Source organism: Coregonus clupeaformis, chromosome 23 (assembly GCF_020615455.1).
Source record: "Coregonus clupeaformis isolate EN_2021a chromosome 23, ASM2061545v1, whole genome shotgun sequence".
NCBI classification, from domain to species: domain Eukaryota; kingdom Metazoa; phylum Chordata; class Actinopteri; order Salmoniformes; family Salmonidae; genus Coregonus; species Coregonus clupeaformis.
Genome location: NC_059214.1, coordinates 48,580,487 through 48,597,739, shown reverse-complemented (window position 1 = coordinate 48,597,739; position 17,253 = coordinate 48,580,487). Strand labels below are relative to the sequence as shown.

The window sequence follows — 17,253 nt, the reverse complement described above, 5'->3', positions numbered from 1 at the left end:
ATCCTCATTCATCCTCATTCATCCTCACTACTTTACTACTGGTATGCTTCAAGTCTTTGAAATGGATTTTAATAGTTTGTATACAGTTAGGTTTATGGCATTTGATTAGTGTGTGTAACCAGTCATTTAGTCTTTTACAAACCCTTTTGTAATCTTCTGGTCCTTTAAATACAGAGTGTATTCATTAATGCTGGGTATATGTTATGGGGTGGTGTTTAGAGCTTTCCTTGACCAGGACAAGTGCAACTAACGCCTCAGTCAAAAGTGATATCCCCATTGTACACTCGTAGAAAAAAAGGTGCTATCTAGAACCTAAAAGGGTTCTTCGGCTCTCCCCATAGGAGAACCTTTGAATAACCCTTTATGGTTCCAGGTAGAACCCTTTTGGTTCCAAGTAGAACCCTTTTGGGTTCCATGTATAACTGTTTCCACAGAGGGTTCTTCATAGAACCCAAAATGGTTCTACCTGGAACCAAAGATGGTTTTACCTGGAAACAAAAAGGGTAATCCTTCAGGGTCAGCTGAATAACCCCTGTGGAACCCTTTTTTCCAAGAGTGTATGTAGTATGCAAAAAGTAAGACCTCAAACCTGCAACTAATGTCACGGCCAGTGTGTGTAGATATGACCTCATCATGTCATCTCTGATCACCACACCATTAGGCTTCATACACACTGCTCCTGGCAACAACAAGGAAGTATTTTCATTGGTTCTAGCCATGTTAATCAGGGGGCGTGTCGACACAAGGTTGCAATTCATTGGTCGAGGGCTGTGCTTATGAGGCTTTACTTGCGATTGTTCTTCTGTAGTGTAGACGTGCCTGTGTTTCTCTTTTCCAGTTTTGAGTTTACATCAGAAAGAAGAAACTATTTGCATGGGTTCTTTTGAATAGCTAGGATTACTCTGAGAACTGATGTTGTTGTGGTCAGGGTTTCCAGACCTATATACCCCATATATAACCCCTATATACCCCCTATGTATTCCTCTACAGTATCTTTTGTATGTGACTATATGTTAGTGCCTTGGGGTGGCTGGAAAATAGTTTGAGATAAACCATTTTTAGGTTTTGAGTTCAAAATGCACATCACACAAACACATCACTAACACGTCTTTAAATGAATACATCACTTTATTTAAATAAATGCTTTGTCATAACAAAAAAAAAGACAAAGGTTAAAAGAGTACATAAATTACAAGTTGAATAAATATTACACAGTGATATTCACTTTAATAGTTTGAGATTCATGAGGAGTTCCAAATGCTGACCATTTTATGTCACTGTCCTCTGGCACCAATAGGTATTTTTTCAGAAGCCAGTTAACACCACATGTTATTAAGGTAACTGACTGATTTTGTCTCGTTTCATCAATAAAAACGTTATGCATAAAATAAAAAATAAAAAAGCTGTAGTTACTATTGTATCATGAACTGTGACCAGACAGAGAGCACACATCACTGTGAGTATGAGTACATAACCAGGTGGGAGACGAGGAATCTGAATAAGGCAGTGTTAGAGTTGAAAACAGATTCACACTTTAAAAGGAGGATAAGCTTTCAATTCAACCTCTCCAACACCTCAATCTACCACCATAACGCAAATAACATTTCTAGAGAATTTCAATGATTCGTAGCTCGGTTGAATTGTGTCAATTGGTTGATTTGACGCAAAGGATTCAATGCCCTTAAACATATTTTCTTTGACCCAAGACTGAGACAAATCTTGATTTAGAAAACGCCTAGTTAGACTGCACCATATGGCTGGCCAACGGATTCAATAGGCTTCTGATGGACTGCTGCTAAAATGGAAGCTGGAGAGGGAGTCAACATCTAAACTTCTTGCTGCATTCCTATTCCTCAGATTTCCCAGGTCTCCTCGTGTCTGTTCCTAACTGTGTCTACTGTCATGCGATTGGTGAGCTCTCCGTGATGAGGGTGTGGCTAGGCTCTAAACGCGACCACTCTCCATGGTGCTCCGTCTCTCGCTTTCTCTCCCTCTTTCTTTCTTTCTTTCTTTCTTTCTTTCTTTCTTTCTTTCTTTCTTTCTTTCTTTCTTTCTTTCTTTCTTTCTTTCTTTCTCTCATTCTCTCATTCTCACTCTCTCTCTCTCTCTCTCTCTCTCTCTCTCTCTCTCTCTCTCTCTCTCTCTCTCTCTCTCTGTGTGAGAGCAGCTAGATGAAAGTGGGACTGTTATGTGGTTGCTACTGTGCTGTACGGTGTGTTATTATCCCTTTATCATTATTGGACGTTGGTGCTAGAACTCCCAGGCATGGACCACATGAGCCCCTGTCAACCATTACCCAGAAGGCCTTGCAGAGACCTTAAACTGTATCACACTACATGTTTAGCTTGTTTAGTTTTTCTACCCAGGCGGTGCTATTACAGGACGTAATCTGTGGGCATTTATAATGAAATTGATTTAACTTCTATAAGTGCAAGCCACTTTCTTTTAAAGTGGACTGGGTGGAGGTGGGACGGGTGCCTCGCTGGGTATAGAACGACGTGGTGATCTGGGGTTTACCAAAGGGCGGAGGAGTTCACTTCCATGTAGGAAGACATTTTGGATGTGAAGGGTAGCAGGGTATAGTGACTTGTATTTTTCCACTAATTCTCGCTCCTAGTAACTGAGGGTATAAAGCTATAGGCCTGACATTTTGACCCCATTGTTGATGTTACAGCAGCTCGTTTGCCATTATGAGCTATTAAAAACAACTGTATCCTATCCATCACATTTGTATTACGAAAACGGAAAATATCACGTCATTATTGGACTACAGACTTAACTGAAGCTGGAATAAAAGCTCCTTAATTTGTTGTCTGTTGATGGCCTCCGTCTGCCTGGCTAGAGAAACTATGAACACTCAAGCTGTGGAATAGGATCTGATGGCTAGTAATGCCTCGTCCATCTCTTCTCCGACTACCGGGAGAGAGAGGCAGCAGTTTGCTAGTCTGTGTGCCCAACGATGATGTGCCTCGGAATTCTAACAATCACTTGCCTATTCTCTGGCAATCAAATACATCGGCAGTCAACTTTGAAAGCAATATTCTAGCTTTTTGGTGCTTTTTGAAAATAAGAGACAGAACGGGTCCTCTGGTCTGCCTTGCCCTCACAGTCATACACAGAGAGGGATAAGCAGCAACAAATTCCTAATGTGTTTGTGGCACGATGACAAGAGCTATCCCACATCCCATTGAGTTACCTTCTCTGTACTACACCTAGACCTCTTGTCATGGCAGGCTAGAAAACTATTACCCTGGGGACCTCTCAGCCTCAGCAGGGTTTCCGCCCCTTAGACAGATACCACGGCACGTTCGCGTCACTATTCAAATGTGGATTTGCATGTAGGAAGGCACTGCGACTTGCAGACAGATGAACATAAAACTACTCTTTCAACTGACCCTGCAGGTAGTGGTCAAAGATGCCCCCATTGAGCGGAAGGAAAACTGCTCACCATTTCCAATGCAAGTAATGTTGTGTTGTATTGAAAACAAGTTGTCGAGAAGGAGGGGTGGCATGCAAGCGAAGGGGGAAGTATATAGATGGGATATAGCTTTTTTTTTACTGTTTCATATTCAAATAAGGATGGCCAGGCGTCATGGAACCATTCAAATTGTTTACAGGCTAAAATACACACGTCCTTTTCCAAGCACCAGTACATTGTATTTGTTTTGTTTTTTAAAAGAACATTAGTTAATTTATAGTCAAAAGTAATACACCAAGGTTCCACTGTAGCCGTGGCAACGGACCACTTGGTTAAGGAACACGGCTCAAAAGTGGACGGTTACTACTTCACTGAAGGCAAAAAGAAACAGTACAAACAAAATCACACAAGATTAACACCCTCGAGCAACTGAGACACAAAAAGAAAACAGCTAACCTCACTGGTGAATACAAGTCTGCAACGTGCTTTATCCTTCTTCTCACAATTGTTGCCCATACTTTAGCAAAACAAAGGATTACTGGTGTTAGTTATTGGGGGACTGTACGGTTGTTTAGCCTCATCCCACTATTCTTTAAGTCCCGGTTGTTGGGCCAAGCAGAGCTCGCATCAGGTGACAGAATGAGCACTTTGTGGCAGTATTCCCTTCACCAGTAGGGGCAGTGTTCTCCATTAAGTTCTGTGTTGCCCTGCATGGCAGTGTCTGGTAACAATAGGCACAGTTGGCATATCAGGATAGCTTCAGAGTCAAAGAGCCACTTACAAAGGTTTGTCTGTAATGATCTGCTTATTGTGTCAAACACTCTCCGTTTCCCATAGACATATGTTTCATAGGCTAGTGGGAGAAAGCCATCCTCAACACTACTTCAAGCACCAGCCGTGAAGATTGTTGTTTTTGTTGTTGTAAAAAGAAAAAAAGAGAGAGAGAGGAAAAAATTGTCATTCTTGTGTTAAGCTCACTCCCTTTCTCTTACACACACACACACACACACACACACACACACACACACACACACACACACACACACACACATGCATGCTCACACAAACTTAGTAACACGTATCCAAGCAGGTTCCCTTATTGTAGTGCTCTGACAGAACCAAATACCCATATAGAGAGAGCATGACCCTCTCACGTTTCTTTTTTTTCTCTGCCAATAGAAGGTCTAGCTATGTTCTCTGACACCTCAATAGAAGGTCCAGCTATCTCCTCTGACACCTCAATAGAAGGTCCAGCTATCTCCTCTGACACCTCAATAGAAGGTCCAGCTATCTCCTCTGACACCTCAATAAAAGGTCCAGCTATGTCTGACACCTCAATAGAAGGTCCAGCTATGTTCTCTGACACCTCAATAGAAGGTCCAGCTATCTCCTCTGACACCTCAATAGAAGGTCCAGCTCTCTCCTCTGACACCTCAATAGAAGGTCCAGCTATCTTCTCTGACACCTCAATAGAAGGTCCAGCTATCTCCTCTGACACCTCAATAGAAGGTCCAGCTATCTCCTCTGACACCTCAATAGAAGGTCCAGCTATCTCCTCTGACACCTCAATAGAAGGTCCAGCTGTCTTATCTGACACCTCAATAGAAGGTCCAACTATCTCCTCTGACACCTCAATAGAAGGTCCAGCTATCTCCTCTGACACCTCAATCGAAGGTCCAGCTATCTCCTCTGACACCTCAATAGAAGGTCTAGCTATCTCCTCTGACACCTCAATAGAAGGTCCAGCTATCTCCTCTGACACCTCAATAAAAGGTCTAGCTATCTCCTCTGACACCTCAATAGAAGGTCCAGCTATCTCCTCTGACACCTCAATAAAAGGTCCAGCTATCTCCTCTGACACCTCAATAAAATGTCCAGCTATCTTCTCTGACAACTCAATAGAAGGTCCAGCTATGTCCTCTGAAACCTCAATAGAAGGTCCAGCTATCTTCTCTGACACCTCAATAGAAGGTCCAGCTATCTCCTCTGACACCTCAATAGAAGGTCCAGCTATCTTCTCTGACACCTCAATAGAAGGTCCAGCTATGTCCTCTGAAACCTCAATAGCAATAGATGTGAAAGACCAAAACAGTCCTGTTTATAATCAACGTGACTTATTTTAATTTTTTTAATCCGTTTTATGTTAGCGTTAAATGATACAAAGTTTGGTGCTTCTATAAAAATATATCAATACAAGTATATATTTTCATGAATCGTTAGTGAGGCTCCCAGCTCTTAGTGGGGGAGGGGCTAGAGCCCAGCTCTTAGTGGGGGAGGGGCCCGAGGGTCAAACAAGGGCTTAAACCTGCTGGGTTCCGTCTTTTAAGAGATGAGCGCACGGTCAAAAAAAATAAAGATTTCAGGTGTCCTTTTTTCAAGCCTGTCCTTTCGTTCGTTCGTTCATTTGATTTGTTTAGTGTTCTTATTTTTTCATATTGAAAATCTCAAAAAGTGACTGGAGGGCGAAGCAGACAGGTGGGAGGGAAAGGAGGAGGTGGGGCCCTGGGTCAGGTGATCGGGGCGGGGGTGGAGCCGCCTATTCACTCGTTGATGCTGCTGCTCTCCAGGTCCTTGCACTGGATGTCTCCCCCGCTGTAGTCTGTGCCTGGTACCTGCGAGCCGTACTTGTCCACGCACCAGCAGATGCCCCGCTTCCTGCCGCGAGAGGGCTTGCACTGTGGAGGCAATCGATGTGCAACGACAGGTGACAAAGAAAGAGAGAGAAAGACAGTGTAAGCATGAATATTATTAATATGTATAACTGATGTGTTAAACCATGAATAAGGATGCTGACAGAGGGAGACTGCTCACCTGTTTGCGTTTGAAGAAGCCCTTCCTGTCACAGTTGGGAAGGTACAGGGACAGGGCCATGACACGGGATGTGTCCTTCATTCCCTGGATGATCCCATCCAGCTTCCTCCTGCAAGGACCCTGTGGAGGAACGGCACAACTAACATTAGCTCCCAGTGCTAGCACCATGGGTGGAACAAAATCCTGCACTCAGTCAGTTCTCCCAGGATCAGAGTTGGACAACACTAACAACCTCAGCATCAGTATCAGCACAACATTAGCATGAGCCCCCGTCTTTCCTTCTCTCCAGTCTTGTACTTACAAACTCTGGCTCATGCTTGTCAATGGGTAGTGGGGAGTAGTCCATGGGGCCAATGGAGCGCAGTTTGGCCTGTGCCCGCTTGCGGTCCTTGTCCTTGCGCATTGCCTGGATCTTCTTGCTGTTGATGAGGTCCTGCTTGGGGAGGAGCGGCACTTTGGCGGGCTGCAGTTGGTCCTCCGTGATCTCAGTGGTCAGGGTGTCCTCGTGTTCCAGAGACTCATGATCTACACAGGGGCAAGACAGGGCATACTTGTCACATTACCCCCACCTAAAATGTTCAAAAAGCTATTCTTGCCCAAACGAAAATATGGACTACCAGATGCTTTTCCCAGGGTTTGGGCCAACAAATGTTGCTTTTCCATTTGTTTACAAAGGAGGGGGCAGGATCAAGGATCGACAGCTGATTAACTACCTCTAACACTACTTCACCCCAGCTCCCACCATAAAAAACATCCAGCATCTACTAATGGAGGTCAAAGCAAAGCAAGTAAGTCTGGTTAAACAAGTCTGAATGCTGACCGAAAAAGACCAAATCTTAGCTCAGTCCCTTCTATTTCTTATTAAGGAGGTATGTGGAGTTTTTTTGTGTGACACAGAGGCCTATTTGGTTGATCATACGCTATTTTGGTAATACATGCTTACAGTATCTGGCAAGTCCCTGCAAAGACAAATATAATTAGGGCTATTCAAAGACTTCATATCTTTCACAGATCATACTTGGAGACGTTGATGTCATAGTAACTGAGGAGCCATGGCAACTGAAGCCTACGGCAGAGGTGAGCACATCCTAGTTTGAATGTACTGTATCATTTCATATCAAGAAACAGAACTTAGTACTATAAAATACCCTGAAGCCAGGAAGAAAGGCCACTGCTCTCCCCCTACCCCATCCCACCCCCCAGAGGGCACTACAGTCCACTACAGTCCTAGAGGTACATATGGAGGTCTCCCCAGCCTAGAGATTTGGGGTCCTGATCCCTTATCCCCTCTCCCCCCGTTCCCTCCTTGGGGCTCAGCCCCCGTAAGCCAAGAGCCCTAGCCTGCATGAGGTTCTCTTAGGCCACAGAGATGAGCGCTCTTCTCCTGCTTGTGCTTACTCTATCGTAAGCACCAAAGGCACTGTCATGGGATTTTGCCAGGCCCCAAAGGCACTTGCATGAGATTTTACCAGGCCCCAAAGGCACTGTCATGAGATTTTGCCAGGCCCCAAAGGCACTTTCATGAGATTTTACCAGGCCCCAAAGGCACTGTCATGGGATTTTGCCAGGCCCCAAAGGCACTTTCATGAGATTTTACCAGGCCCCAAAGGCACTGTCATGAGATTTTGCCAGGCCCCAACTGGCGAGTGGCCGCAGTGCCTGTAGACGACCGGGTTTATATTTATCCAGTGCAGCGGTGGCCATGGGGGAGGGCGTGGTTGGAATTCTGGTGCTGAGTGAATGTGCCAAGTATTGTTGGGGAGAGACAACCACGAGACATCGACAGACAGCTGAAGAGGGGGATGATTAAAAATAATTGAAACAAACCACATTTCAATGTTTTCTTAATTAAGTATAGGCGCCATTGGACTGGACTTACATGGCCACCTTGGAAATAGGGGAGGCATGTCGCCACTGAGAGGTGTATTCCCGGGAATTGACGTCTGATGAGTCTGGACGCAGCAGGGGTGTCTGGGAGGGGGTGAGTTGGGGGATGAGGGGAGGATGATTACTGGAATTGGGACCCTGGTATCTGAACTGCCGTCCTCGCTTTGAAATCAATCTCACAACTCATGACTTTGAAGGCGGCTCTCAGTGTTTGGATACGTCCTCGACTCTCCCTGTTCAGACTGCCAGGGTTATAAAATGCTAGAAATAAGTTTGTCAAATGAGCTTTCCTACGTGCTCGATGCCTGGATGCTGGGGGGAAAAAAACTTTCATTTGACCAGTTTATTCAAAGTACCTCTGATGACAATGCTGCATACCTTTACATTTAAGTGTCTCAAGCCTTCAATAATGATTCCGTGATTCTACAAACCATTTTCAGAATCACCTACCACAAACAGGAGAACGCATCCCCCCCCCTTCCATTTTACAAATACAAGACACACTACGTCATTGGCCTACTTTACATGCAGCATGGGAGTCACTTGTGATATTGACTCTAGACATTTGAGCATCTTCCGAAAATACTGCCAGGTCTCATCATGATTCATGACATTCACATTTAGCCTAATATGATTTGGGTGGAGAAATATCAAATGGAAAAATGTCAGCACTCCAATTACATTAGCAGTACGATTTGAGAAACAAGCTCATTAGCTCAAGTAAGTCATGAGTGAGGGAGATGAGAGTTTGTGATACTTGTGTGTATACTGTAGGCTTGTGAGGAAATATTGGATGTTTATATTGGATGTTCTATTGAAATATGGGATGGTAGAAGGGTTTTCTTCATATAATTTGATGGTGAAAAATGAACATCAACCCTTTAAATATATATATAACTATTATTACACAGTTTAGTGTTGAGAATTATTTCAGAACATCAAATAAAATACTGTTGTACTTCCAATTCACAAGCTGTGCCTGCAATTCAAAGACATGGAGACAGAATGTTTGCAGACAATTGGAGTCTCTCTTTCTCTCAAAAACTCAGTTTTTCCATGCTTAAGGTCCCCAGCTTGTAAAAGAGGCTTAGTAGGCCTGTGTTTAAGTTCTGAAACCCTGCCAAGATGCTGGCCTCCAGCCAAGACAGCAAGGTCACGTGCAGCCCCCTCCATTCAGCCCAGGCTGAAGAGGTATTGGTATCTCTCCCACTGCTCGCGCTAAAGTTTTCATTAACACAAGACGAACGGAACAGGCAAACAATGTGCAACTGATATGCCTCTGTTTAAAAATTTACATGTGCGCAGGGCAATTATGCTTCATGAATATCCCAAGTTTCTTGCAGCCAGGAAGCCTAAGTATGAAAGACAAGCCACCCTTCTTTCAGTTGTGTCTCTCTCTCTCAGCCAGTCGTTATGAATCCAGTCATACAACTTGGGGTGGAAAATGCGGCACAACAATGAGATGCATAAATTCTCATTGGCTCACACACCTTACACCACTGAGTGTATCCTAGTCAATGGCTATGTTGCTAGCACAGAACACCCTCTGAAATTACACCTTTACAAGATCCTAGGTCTTGAGTAGAGGTGCTGTTAATCCAGAGGACGGACGGACGGGGGTATGCGGTGAGATAGTGATAACGGAGCAGGAAGTCCTCTGTCATTATCTTTTAAGTCACAACACTGGCCAACCACGACTCCCCCAGTCTGATTCCGCTGCTTAATATTTCAAGGCTTCAGGACAGAATCCATGACCTGATACCTCTACCACTGTAGCACAGAGAAGGAGATATGGAAAACCCTTGGACCAGAATGAAACACTGCACTTCAGTCATTCAATTAGAGGTAGGTGATCCAGACCAAGAGCATTCATTCTGTAAGGATCTAAACAAAATGTACAGCCATTGGAGAACATTCAATTCCACATCGAATGGCCTTGCAAAATGCTTACTCGTTGTGGCACAACTCAACCACTGCATGCTTCGGTTCGGCTTGAAAAACAAGAAAAAAGCAGCAATAGTACTGTTTGTCCATATTGAGACGCCATAGCCAGTATACACTTCCTCAAAATAGTCTGATTTAATCTAAGATAACTCAAGAAATCTGTCATTAATTTTGACGTTTTTGCAGAGGAGATCTTAGTCTCATAATCTAAGATGTTTGATGCAGTATTTCTCAAGTGAAAAAATGAGCTGAAAACGAGTCGTCTCTTGTTGAATGACAACAAACACTTCATTGAAGAATCCCTACTGTTTACCAATCACCGACGAAGGGGCGTAGACTTCAGCTACCGACTTTGGCTTGCCTTCAGGAACATTTTTTGTGTGCACGAACAGCAGAAAAAACCCTTGCTGTATACCAAAACAAACAAAGACGTCACAAAATGTAATCATAATACATGCACAAACTGTCCCGAACTGTTTCGGATGGGAAGCACGCGGACGACCTTTAGAAGAACATGTTGGTTTGTTGTCATTAGTCCTGTGACATCATCAACTAAAATAGGTGTTGAGTTAGTGTCAATGTTAAGTGCTGGTGGATGGTCAAATCAAAGCCATGTTAAACTTATCCAGAATTATATATTTTCCATTCACTTTATTGACACTTTTAGACCCTACTACCTGATTTGCTTCCAACAACACGTGCCTTAATAGAAGATGTCTTCATTACATCTCCAAAACGAATTATTTACAGATGAAATGTAGCATTGGTCTTTAGAGCTTTTCTTTCTGCTTTAAATAAAAAAATGAGTCGTTATAAAAAGTGTCATCAAAATTCAGGTGGCATCTTTATTAACACACCCTTTGGCAGTGCTAAAAAAAACAGATTTGGTTGGACAAGGTGGCCATGATGTTACTGCTTCATTCAGTGCAGTATGTTTGTTGTACAATATGTGTGTGTTGTTGGTTCAAAGCTTCATGCTGTACTGTCACGACTTCCGCCGAGGCTGCCTCCCCTCCTTGGTCGAGCAGGCTTCGGCGTTCGTCGTCACCGGCCGTCTAGCCACTGCCGCTCCATATCTCATCATTCCATTTGTCTTGTCTTGTCAATTACACACACCTGGGTCATATCCCCTCATTAGTCTGTGTATAAGTGTTCCCTCTGCCCCCTTGTCCTTGTGGGTGATTGTTTTATGTGAGTTGAGTGTAGCTACTCGTACCTTGTATTGCCGGGGTAGGTTGTTCCCCTGTGCATGTATTTTGTTGCCGCTATCCAGCTCAACTGTGTACGACGGAATAAACTCTGTATTCGGTGATGTACCCTCCTGACTCCTTCTAATCACACTCATCACAAGTACAGTATGTTTGTGTTGTTGGTTCCTGTTTTGAACCTTCTTTGTTTTGAACCTGTTAATTTTTGTTGTCCTTGGCAAAGCGTTTGTTGTTCTCTACTGAGCACGACCCTGGTGTAAGTGTCAGCCAGTGGAGGCTGGTGGGAGGAGCTATAGGAGGACAGGCTCATTGAAAAAGCTGGAATGGAATAAATGGAACGGTGTCAAACACATCAAACATATGGAAACCACATGTTTGACTCCGTTCCATTGATTCCATTCCAGCCATTACAATGAGCCCGTCCTCCTATAGCTCCTACCACCAGCCTCCACTGGTGTCAGATACATGCTAGACTGATTGCTGTAAAACTTCACTGGAAGAACTCATTCAAGTGTGCCAACTGCCAAGTAAGTTCTCTAGCTTGAATACTGTGCATGGGAACAGTGTCATAGCTTGGCCCTAGAGCATGATTGTAGACCTTACATTGACCATTTGTTTCCCATGATTAACACATGCGTGTCCATGGCACAGCATTCTAGAAAACCAGAACCTACACCAAGGAAGATTTCATGATAAACTGTCTCACATCAATCTGAAGAGGTTGGTTATATTTAGCGTTTAACAACATCCACTTCTGTGAGGAGGGGGTTCAGGGTGAGTGAGTTGTAAAATCACCCTCAGCAATGGTCTTCTCCTTATGACCTAGCAATTAAACCGTCAAACAGCTGTGGCCATCTCTGGTTGAACTGGACCAGGACTGATAGGGCCATTTGTGTGTAATGTACAGCAGGTGTTCTAGTATACCATCTACAGTAGATAGGCCAACCAAGCTGCCTCACACCAAAGTGGATTGTCATTGGCCTCTTTGTTAAGGGAGATTGTCCGATGTATTTGGGAATATAACAATGCAGTGGCAATGTGTAACCCTAACCAAAACCAACCCATGCTGGCATTCTGCTGGTCTGTCCGTTCAGTTCACATGAGGACAATTGGTGTGGAGCATCCAGGAGCTGTATGAGGGAGGGCGGTTATTACAGGAACACCGAAAAAATAAATACTTGAAGTTGACCCTGCTACTGTAAAATGTTTCCCTAAGATGGCTGGGGCTGTATCTTAAAAATAATACTTAATAACCCCTTTAGTTCTGTCCTTTCAAGAAGAGTACAGAGCCACAAATCACTTGGCACATGCATTAAGCTGTCAGGTTAACACCACATTTTGGGTGCCAGCATTTATTTAGTCCCATAGCCATTGTAAATTGTGGTAACAAGGACAGGTGACAAACAACTGGCTTCTTCGCATTGGCTTGTGATTGCACAAAAACTTGTAAATGCACCACCAAATAGGCAAAAAAATAAAGATATATCTTGGCGCACAAAAAGAAACCCCGAACTCAAAATTGTTCTGTTCTTTTTGGGCTTTGGCAGAAGCTGCATTTGTGTTGATGCTGTGTTTATAAAGCACAACGTGCTTGTTGATGTGCAAGTCAAGCTTTCTAGATTCATACACTCTCTTTAATCATCTTCTTGTTTCTTGGCAAAGGGCAATCTGTTCAAACATAAGGCTCTTTCACAAGCTCAGAGAGCAAGGGGCCTTATGCCATGGAGTCATATCTGTTGCAATGGAATCATATCTGTTGGCATGGAGTCATATCTGTTGGCATGGAGTCATATCTGTTGGCATGGAGTCATATCTGTTGGCATGGAGTCATATCTGTTAGCATGGAGTCATATCTGTTGGCACGGAGTCATATCTGTTGGCATGGAATCATATCTGTTGGCATGGAGTCATATCTGTTGGCATGGAGTCATATCTGTTGGCATGGAATCATATCTGTTGGCAGGCGTTCTAGGTTCTTGTTCTTCTGGGCTAACACAGTGAACTGAGTGGCCAGCAACACAAACCAACTCCTATGCCCAGCCATCCGAGCTAAGCACCATTTCCTTGGAACACAACTCAACAGTCAACAAAAGATGCTGGGTGACACCAGACTTCTGTAGAGATGAGAGAGAGACAACTGAGTAGTGTGTAGTTTGGCGACATCGCATTACATTGTTATACCCATGTCATGCCAATACATTTGTGAGAAAGAAATAGAGAGATAATTCAATGTTATTCCCTCTCCTTCAAGAAACAGATCTGGTATTTAAAGTGGCAGTCCCCCTTTAAAAGCATAAAGCCTTTATAATATGTAGATTGTTTCAACTGGTTCCAAAGTGGCTTTTTTTCTGCTAGGATGCAGTAGAATTGCATGAATGCAGCCCAGAGATGGAAACTATTGGGACCCCTGAGGATCCGTCTTTGGACACTTGACCTGTCCTCTCTGTGTCTGCCAGCTGATCAGAGCAGGTTGAAACACTACCCGGCAGGAAACTGAAGGCTCATGTCTAATTCCAATCAGAGGAGCCCTTGATGGACGGCCCTTCAGAGAAGAGCAACCGGAGGCATTCTGCTGAATCACTGCACTGCGCCTGGTCAGGGGCAGGAAGACGGACGCGATCCGGTTACCACAGAAGTCAGCATTCGCACACATACACAAATGCATGCACACACACACACACCCACAGGCTTCAGACAGAGTGCGTGTTGGAATTCAATGTCCTGGATCAGAGTGCTACTTTTATTCTAGACAAATGTACTTGGGTTTATTTCAGTTATTGCTGCAAGTATTTGTGGGATGTTATGTATAGCCTTGCTGCCATTACTACAGACAATGGTGACCTCTTGAATGGGCTGAATTCCATTTTTTTTTGGTGATTTCATGCATGTCCCCCAAGGGAGGTACAGTACATGTAGGGTGTAGCCAAAGCATAGCATGAGTCTTTCAACCTGGCCAAACAAAGAATAGGCCTAAACCACTAGCATTAATCAAATGTGGCTTGTCACCAAAACGTGTATTTAGCCTAATAGGTTCTGGTAACAAGTGACACTCTAAATCATGAATCATCTAATACCATCTGTGACCTCTAAATGTTGATGTTTAGTTAATTCAAACCTAACTCCACTTGCCCCACTGTGCACACACGTCCACAGACTCATGCACACACACCATCAGATGTGATCTTTGAGTGGTAATCCATCTCTCAACACCACCCACAGGGGCTAAACTTCAATTCAGTTTTGACAAGGTCCATAGCGCCAGGAACAGAGCCCTCTTCAGTCAATTACAATAAGAAAGACCGGATATTACAACCCAATCTCCAAATAAAACTGCAGCAACAGAATTAAACCATGGTTTGAGGTTTTAATTACACCATGTGGTGCCATATTTTAGCTGTCAGTCAAATTCGGCAAAAGTGAAACTAAAATTTAAATGTAGGCATTCATTCAGAATGGTTAAGGTTAGGGCTAAACATACGTGTAAGCATTAATTCGGAGTGGTTAAGTTAAGAGTTAAGGTTTGGTAAAGGCTTAAAACACAAAAACAAAAAACGAGTGCCTAGCACTGGGATTGTACACAAAACCATCGGAGTTGGAGTCTGCGATTTAAATATAATCCGGTACCTGCAGAAACGGCACCTCCTGGTGTATCCCAGAAGAGAATGGGATGGGTCATTATATGTTGGAAAATATTAATATTCTTTGCAGGCCGCAATTATGTTTGCAAGAAATGCAGGTGTCCAACAAAGTGAAAGGGGATTTAACTAATTAGAACAGCAGCAATGACGTATTACCACATTGGCTACAATGTGTTCTCACACAAGAATGGAAGTCCAGACAGGCACGTGTCTGTCTGTGGCGAGGCAGGGACACAGCCCTGTAAACAAGCATGCAGCAGAACGCTTTGAGTCTACCATACTGTATTCATAACGAACACAATACTGCGACTGCAAGCTAGAGAGCAGCACAGCCCACTGCTGCGCACACAAACTCACTCAAAACTAAACTGACAAGTGCGTCAGCAGCAACTTATAGTGAATGTTGGTTTTACGCACAGACCCGCACAAATAAGATCAACACTCAAAACAGCTCACCAGTATGCCTATTTGCATTCATTTATATCAAACTACCTATTGCTATGGAAGTCTACGCAATAGCGGTGTTATTATGTGCACGTGCTGTTATTGTGGCATTGTGATGAAACGGATACAGTTTGCGATTGAATAAAGACCCAGATTCACTATAAAGCCTGCCGCATTAAGACTGACAAATCGGACAGTTTGCGCGTATATGAGAAGCTCATGTAGGCTACCTGTGCAGTTATTTCAAATGTGGATTCCAAAACGAAACAAAACGTCTACAATTCCATTTACCGGGGCCAGTATAGCTGAAACTGAATTTCAACCCTGCGACAATATCATGCTGTTGTATTTTACACAGCCCCATCTTCCGTGGCTCCCCTAATCGCATGCATTCACTGCGTCTTCTTACCTATGGGTGGATGGAGGGGTTTGTATCCTTTCTCGTTCGTGCACACCCCTCTGCCATGGAGGAGCGCGTGAAGGGGCTTCTCCTCTCCATTCCGCGGCAAGCAGCGCAAGCCATGGGTGCATGTTCCGGTGTAAACACCGCACGCCTGACCTTCCGATAGGGCACAGGTTAGGCAGCAACCACAGCCAGGCTCCTTCACGAGTTGACAACCGACGGGGACCGGGGGGCACATAGAGAGCGCCTTCTGGTCACACGGCTCGCAGGGTACATATGAGCCAAAGCACCCGGTCAGCCCCAAGAAAAATGTCACCAGTAGACAAAAACTGAGAAACATATTTGTCTTGCAATTGACAAACACCAAATGTGAATAAAATTGACAGGCAATGCCCGTGCGTTAAATGATCCTATTTATAAATTTTCAAACCAGTCCGCATCCAAATGGAGAGAGTGCTTTCAGCACACTTCAGTCAAAATAAACGGAACAAATATATTCTTTACAAATAAAAAGTATTCACAGAACAAGTCAAAATATCACCTAAAGTCTACACTTTGGGGTGCAATATTGTTTTTCTTAATTGACAGAAGTGATGTCCTCTCTGGCTGCAATGCAATTCTTTACACAAAACCTGGATTTTCCCCCCTTTGAAACCGATTCCAATACTTTCCCATCCGGAGAAGTTTTCTGAGCAGACTGATCAACTTCGGACCAGGCTTGCCTTTTTTAAATCAGCCAAACCCAAACCCCTAACAATGAATACGCCTAACTAGGGAAGGGAGGCGCACTTGTTCCATGTCTTGTCAAGTGGCCAACCTTTTTGAGCAATAGGATCAGTCTTTCACCCTGAAGGCTGAAGTGATGCCAACTGCGAGGAGCAACATAAGAAATCAACGCAACCTTAATCAATACATTTAAATAAAAACACTTAATCTGGAGGCATGATTAGATTCCACGGGTACGGAATACGTGCTTTTGCTAGGCGAGCACACACTTCTTTCTACCCCTAAATGTTTTCCACATCGTCTCACAGATGAAGCAGTGCACATCGATTAACTTAATCCTACACAAATGGCGAAACAGTTTTCTTAGATCATGAAAACGTTTGAGACAGAATGAAGGTCTTCGTAGATTGAATGATCACGGAGAGAATACAGCGCTTGGCTGCATCTATCAACCACAGTACTTTGGCTACAATGTCGGGGTGAGAACCAATAGCTGCCACAGCCTTCAATGTCAGTAGAATGCTACATTCTGCATAAACGAAGAGTGTGAATACAAGCACTGTATTTGTTTTGTAGGCTACTGAAAGCATTATCTGGCACACTATCAATCTTGGTATGAGCAGCAGTGGTGGGGTCATGCAATAAGTATGTATTATCTATCAACATTTCATTTCCCCAACATGTTGTTAAAATGTGTTAATATGAATGTCGTTTTTTAAATTATGTTTGTGCTTAGATCAGTAGGCCTTCACGAATGTATGGGAACCACCAGGC

The 17,253-nt window shown here is 43.7% G+C and overlaps 1 protein-coding gene across 7 annotated transcripts; it reads right to left on the bottom strand.

Moving 5' to 3' along the window:
* Positions 1–2,820: 2,820 nt before the first annotated feature.
* On the bottom strand, positions 2,821–16,720 carry LOC121536474 (insulin-like growth factor-binding protein 5). Of its 7 annotated transcripts, none has more exons than XR_005994868.2 (5): positions 15,760–16,720; positions 6,531–6,754; positions 6,230–6,349; positions 4,656–6,093; positions 2,821–4,622 (listed from the first exon to the last, which is right to left on the bottom strand). XR_005994868.2 is itself a non-coding variant. In XM_041843766.2 (4 exons), the coding sequence occupies exons 1-4, from the start codon at positions 16,091–16,093 to the stop codon at positions 5,959–5,961; spliced, it is 813 nt and encodes a 270-aa protein (XP_041699700.1). In that variant the 5' UTR covers positions 16,094–16,720; the 3' UTR covers positions 2,821–5,958. The 7 variants fall into 7 exon arrangements, 1 of the variants encoding a protein (XP_041699700.1); XR_005994871.2 differs by having other exon boundaries at positions 2,821–4,721; positions 4,752–6,093; XR_005994869.2 differs by having other exon boundaries at positions 2,821–4,751; positions 4,785–6,093.
* Positions 16,721–17,253: the final 533 nt, after the last annotated feature.

Excerpts from the sequence above, each read along its gene's own strand:
- LOC121536474 (XM_041843766.2), bottom strand. The coding sequence starts at position 16,093 with ATGTTTCTCAGTTTTTGTCTACTGGTGACATTTTTCTTGGGGCTGACC. Across the intron at positions 6,755-15,759 it reads ACCCCTCCATCCACCCATAG|ATCATGAGTCTCTGGAACAC; the intron begins GTAAGAAGACGC and ends GCCCCTGTGTAG. Across the intron at positions 6,094-6,229 it reads GCTTCTTCAAACGCAAACAG|TGCAAGCCCTCTCGCGGCAG; the intron begins GTGAGCAGTCTC and ends TTGCCTCCACAG.